The sequence below is a fragment of the Habropoda laboriosa genome, unplaced genomic scaffold (genome assembly GCF_001263275.1).
Source record: "Habropoda laboriosa isolate 0110345459 unplaced genomic scaffold, ASM126327v1 scaffold5251, whole genome shotgun sequence".
Classification (NCBI taxonomy): Eukaryota; Metazoa; Arthropoda; class Insecta; order Hymenoptera; family Apidae; genus Habropoda; species Habropoda laboriosa.
This window is the reverse complement of record NW_017105161.1, coordinates 1-6322: the sequence shown is the minus strand read 5'-3', so window position 1 is coordinate 6322 and position 6322 is coordinate 1. Positions and strand designations below refer to the sequence as shown.

Sequence of the window (6322 nt, the reverse complement as noted above, 5' to 3'; positions counted from 1 at the left end):
TAAAGTTAAATATGTAGAAGTATATAAATACTTAGGGATATACATTGATAATAAGATGAATTTCAATACACACGTTAAAATTATTAGAAACAGATTAGTAAAATATGTAATGTCAATAAAAAGGCACGCTCACGAAGAATGGGGAATTAAAAAGCCTATACTTAATACACTATATCGCGCAGTCTTCTTACCTATCATGAATTATGGATCCATTATCTGGTACGATAAAGTTGAACATGCAATGATTAAGAGACACATTTTTGCAGCACAAAGAGCCATGTTAATTGTCTTAACGAAGGCATGTAGAACCGTGTCCACCGCTGCCATGCAGGTTATTGGAAGTTATCTGCCTATCAATCTGGAAATTTGTAAATTCGCCTTAGTAAGAAAAGTTAAAAGAAATTCACAAGTTTTTTGGAAGAATTATAGTTTTCAGCCTACCGTAAATGAGATTAGCCCCAAAATTATTGCAGAGGAAATTACGAAAATTGAAACAGAATTATTCAGGGAATGGCAGATTAACTGGAACAATGAAACTCATGGACGTATCACACATAAATTCATACCAAATGTAACATTCAGCGAATTAAATTACTGGTTTGTTCCGCCCAGATTGTGCACTTATTTACTCACTGGTTATGGTTCTATCAACTATAGTTTAAAAACACGGGGCGTAAATTGTTCGGAGTGCTGTCCGTTTTGAAATGATGTGGTGGAGACAGTGGAGCATATCATGTTCCACTGCCCCAAATACGGCGAGTACAGGTACTCACTATTTACAGCCTGCACTAACAATTGGAATATCCTCATATGTAATAAGGTCAATTACATGGCTTTTGTCAAATTCTCAGTGCAATTATTTACAGCAAGGAAAAATTACCTGCGGAGTATTGCAACTCAAGACGGTGATTAGACTTACATGCTCATAGCACCTTCTGCACCTGTTAACAAAGACATGTTTTATTAGTGTAAACAGTATACTGTTAGAGCTTCGTTGGCACGATTTATGGCACGACCGTACCGAACGGCTATTTTTGAGTTGCAGAATTTGCTTTTCCATTCATACGCGTTTCCGGCCATCCTGCCGGGGCAAGGCAATTAGTTCGTTATATTTTTTAGAAAGTCGTGTCTCCTCGCGCTCGATAGCTGAAGGACATGCCATAAATTACGAACTCCGAAGGGTACAACTGGCCATGCCGGTATTTTCACCGACCAGTCACCCAGAGGAAATTCCCGGATTGTTACTAACTTTCGCCCCCCTTATAACCGTCTCCCACCCTTCCAGAAAGATCGCGCTAAGGGCGCACTGGAAGGGCGTGGGCAGCACGGCTAGATGAGCTGATTGGTAGGTAATTTTCAGAATTATCTGCCAATCAGCGTGTCTTTAGTTGGACGCGTCTCGAAGACGCTCAAGACGAAAAACGAGAGTCAGTTCAGCCAAGAACAGCAGCAAGTTACCACTTAGAATCCTAGTAGAATATATAGTCTATTTCTTGAAGTCCAGTGCGACGTGGAAAATAAATAGAATTTGTTCCCTGAAGATATCGGGGTGGTCCTTCGAGAAGTCAAATAAAAATAAAGTCGGCACACCACGTGCAAACTCAACAAGGCTCGACAATAGATTTGCGAATCATTACCACGAGCATAAACAATATGCATTGAACACCATCATCTACGGCGAGCGTCACGCCCCTGGACAAGATAGCAAGCGGTTCCGGACCACAGCAGCGGAGATTCAGCTGAATCTAGAGGACTGGGCAAAGCAGCGTCACCACTCTTGCACTCTGTCTCCCTTCGTAAGTCCTTACTCATTTCTACTTGCGATATCGTATTTATATAGAAATAGAAAGCCCGCTAAAGCAATTAGTTGCCGAACGGGGAGCCATTAAAGCAAGGCTAACTCGTTTCAAGCGCTTTATCGAATCGTCGTCGGGCGACATGAACGCGGATGCATTAGAAAGAAAGGTTAAAGCATACGAAGATTTGCACGCTAAATTTGATAGTATTCAATCAAAAATCGAAATACTTGTGACGGGTTCGGACTCTGAAACACAACACCTTGATGAACGGGATGCCTTTGAAGACGTATTTTTTCCCCTAATTGCGCAAGCGGAAACGCTTATCGCGAATTTGCGCGGGCCCCGAGAGCTCACCGCGTCTACGAGCACCGTGCCCACGGCAGCTATGGAACCGCAAGGCGCTCCAAGACTACCGATCATCACACTACCGAGTTTTGACGGAAAGTACGATCATTGGGTACGTTTCCGCGATACATTTTCGACAATGGTGCACAATAACAAATCGCTTACAGACATACAACGATTCCATTATTTAACTTCGGCGTTAAAGGGTGCGGCCGCGCGCACCATAGAAACACTGGCTGTTTCTGACACGAATTACAAACTTGCTTGGGCCAATTTGAAAAGACGATTTGAAGATCCCGATTCGTTGATCCATCATCATGTAAATTCGCTCTTAGAAATACCGAATATCGCGGCACAAACTAGTTCTTCGCTTCGAGAATTCATTGACAAGGCCAACAATCAATTGGTCGCGTTAGGTGCATTAGGCGAACCGATTGAGGCATGGGACACACTAATGATCATCATGCTAGCTAAAAAATTAGATTCGAAAACCTTCGAGGCATGGGACATGCGTGCTACAAACGCGATACGTAAACAGAAGTTCAATGACTTCGTCGAGTTTATTGAACAACAGGCAAAAAGACTCGAACGGGCAGCCACGAACCCACAGACGATCGCGCAGGTATCCGAGCAGGCTAAGAAGGGTCGCGCGCATAGATTTCAGGGCAGGTCGGAAACGGTAGCCGCTCACGCTTCGAGTACGCGCAATCAATGCGCACTATGCAAAGGTGAGCACCTGCTACAACAATGCGGGCAGTTAAAGGCACTGCCAGCCCTTGAACGGCATGAAACAATTAAACGCCTCCGATTGTGTTTCAATTGTCTCCAACAAGGGCATAGTATCAAAAATTGTACGCGTGGAATGTGTAGGAAATGTGGGAAAAAACACCATACTCTTCTTCATCGAGAAGAGCCGGCCCAAGAGATAGCATCCGTAGATTCATCAGATAGCCCCATACCATCGTGCGTGTCAAATTCCGTGAGTACTGCGATAGAGTATACGGTCCTATCGACCGCGATCGTTTATGTAGAGGATAGGAACGGTAAAAGGCATGAATGTCGCGCGTTATTAGACGTAGGATCGCAAGAACACTTCGTGACAGAAGAGCTATCTAATAAATTAGGATTTTCGCGTTCTCCTATAAAGACAGTTGTCGGCGGTCTCGGCAGAGCATCGAAGACAATTCAATATAAATCAGACGTAGTAATTCATTCGCGGGACAACAAGTTTCGCACGAACCTCTCGTGTCTAGTAATTAAGGACATTACTGACGATATGCCGAACTTGCCTACCAATTTCCTAAAAATCTGCGTGCCACCAAACATCACGCTCGCCGATCCGCAGTTCAACAAAAAATCGCGCATAGATTTATTGATAGGAGCCGGTCTATTTTGGAAATTGCTGTGCATTGGACAACAAAGAGTAGACTCAAGCGACCTGGTGTGGCAGAAGACTAGATTAGGCTGGGTTTTGGGCGGTAGTGTAATCAGTTTGATTAGCCCTCATCCTACGAACAGAAGCACCTGCCACTCAGTGATGACCACAGACTTGAATAGAACGATTTCCCAATTTTGGGAAATTGAAGAAGTACAACCCTCGTCAATAGAAACCTCAGGTAGTTCGACCGATCCCAGCGAGACGCACTTTGATCTCACGACGACACGAGACGAAACGGGACGATACATAGTTAAAATTCCATTCAATAGCAAACTAGGCGAACTCGGACAATCGCGCACACAAGCCAAAAACCGTTTATTAGGAATGGAACGTAGATTTTCGAAAAACTTAGAGCTTAATAGACTGTACACTGAATTCATGACTGAGTACAATACACTAGGACACATGACGCAACTGACAGACCAGAAAGTAATCTGCACGGAACCAAACTTCTATCTACCCCATCATGCTGTCTTTAAACAATCTAGCACCACGAAGATTCGGGTCGTTTTCGACGGATCGGCAAAGGGTTCATCAGGCGTATCATTAAACGATGCGCAACTAGTAGGGCCAACCGTACAAAGCGACCTGTTTTCAATCCTCATTCGTTTCCGCAAACACCGCTTCGTACTCTCGGCGGATATAGAAAAAATGTATAGGCAAATTCTCGTGCACCCGGAGCACCGCAATTTTCAACGAATCTTGTGGCGACCGAGTGGCAACGCACCCATCAAAGTGTATCAGCTAAATACCGTAACATATGGTACTGCATCAGCCTCATTTTTAGCCACCCGCGTACTAAAGCAGATCGGTCTCGATCATGCCCACGCGTTCCCAGCAGCAAGTCGCGCGATAGTCAACGATTTCTACGTCGACGATCTGCTAACCGGCTGCGAAACTATTTCAAACGCCATAAAAATACGGAAGGACTTAACCGAAATCCTCGCGCGGGCAGGATTCTCGTTACGAAAATGGGCAAGCAACGATAGCGAGACGTTAGGATCACAACATCCTCACCAAGAGTCAATAGAAATTAGAGCAGCGGATCAAGATCCAAAAACATTAGGGTTGTTATGGATGACCCGCACCGACGACCTTCGGTATTCCATCGGGAAGCAATCGTCGGGACGCACTACTAAACGCACCGTATTGTCGGAAATTGCACAAATTTTCGATCCTCTCGGATTAATAGGGTCGATAGTGACGAAGGCGAAGTTGTTCATGCAGTCTTTATGGCAACTGAAAATAAATTGGGATGAGACACTTCCTCAAGATCTCCACACGCAGTGGTCAGCCTTTCGGGAGGAATTGCAAACAATTTCCTCAATATCAATTTCGCGTCATGTAATCAGTCACGATAGTGATCGCATCGAACTGCATGCCTTCTCGGATGCTTCAGAAAAGGCGTACGGGAGCTGCGTATACCTGCGTACGGTAGACAAAGCCGGAGCCTCGACGGCCCGATTGTTGTGCGCGAAGTCCCGAGTAGCGCCGCTCAGGTCAACAACCTTACCGCGATTGGAACTTTGTGGGGCACTTCTTGCCTCCCAGTTAACATCGAAGGCTAAAGGCGCACTACAAATGTCCATTACGGATGAATTTTATTGGTCCGATTCGACAATTGTGCTAGCATGGCTCAAGAGCCCTCCGAGTAAATGGACCAAATACGTAGCCAATAGAGTCTCGGAGATACAGCAGCTGACGGCGCGCGGTGTTTGGAATCACGTATCTTCGAACGACAATCCCGCGGACATAATTTCGCGCGGCGCTAACACTAAGTCTTTGACAAATTGCGAATTATGGTGGTTCGGTCCGTACTGGCTTGCACAGAAGGCCGTCAATGGCCTTCGGTACAACCTTCCCCTCAAGATATACCTGAGGTACGGAAAGTCAAGGCAACCTGTCTAGCGTCAACCAGCAAGGCTGACAAACCCTTCGACCTTCTGTCGCGATACTCTAATTACTCAACACTGCGTAGAATCACGGCGTACTGTTTAAGATTTCGACGCAAGGTTGGACAAGAATCGTTAACGCATCCAGCCTCACAAGCGAATCCGTTGAATCCGCGGTACCTAACCACACGCGAGTTAATCGACGCCGAAATAGCATTAGTAAAACTCGCTCAAAGAGATCAGTTCAACTTGGAAGTAGACGCGTTAATTAAAAAACGGTCTCTGAACCCTCGAAGCGTGCTGAGGGCTTTGAGCCCATTTTTAGATAACGCCGGAGTAATCAGGGTGGGCGGTCGCCTCGATAACGCACCTATCGCATACGAGCACAAACACCCAATGATCCTACCCGCGAAGCACCCACTCACTAAGCTCATAGTCGAGCACGAGCATCGTAGATTACTCCATTCCGGTCACCAATTAACCTTAGCATCACTACGCGCACGATTTTGGCCAATAACGGGCAAACAGGTAGTAAAAAAAAAATATTACATCAGTGCATCAAGTGCTTTAGAGTTCGCCCAACAGGTACGAACAATTTAATGGGAAACTTGCCCGCCGCCCGTGTAACCCCGGCACGAGCGTTTTCTACCTGCGGGATTGACTACGCCGGGCCATTCATGCTCAAGGAAAGGGGACGAGCGCGAGCAACCTACAAATCCTATATATCCATCTTCGTTTGTTTTAGCACGAAAGCAATACACATCGAACTAGCCACAGACTTGTCTACCGACGGATTTTTGAATTGCCTATATAGATTCATGTCACGCAGGGGACGGAGCCACTGTATC

At 45.6% G+C, this 6322-nt stretch overlaps 1 protein-coding gene across 1 annotated transcript; it reads left to right on the top strand.

The window, feature by feature from the left end:
- Positions 1 to 1938: 1938 nt before the first annotated feature.
- Positions 1939 to 6059, top strand: LOC108578262 (the record flags this gene model as incomplete). The annotated part of the gene is made up of 2 exons (XM_017941554.1): positions 1939 to 5462; positions 5582 to 6059. Coding segments are annotated over exons 1-2 (4002 nt in total), but the record flags the coding sequence as incomplete, so codon positions are not given.
- Between the last annotated feature and the right edge of the window lie 263 nt (positions 6060 to 6322).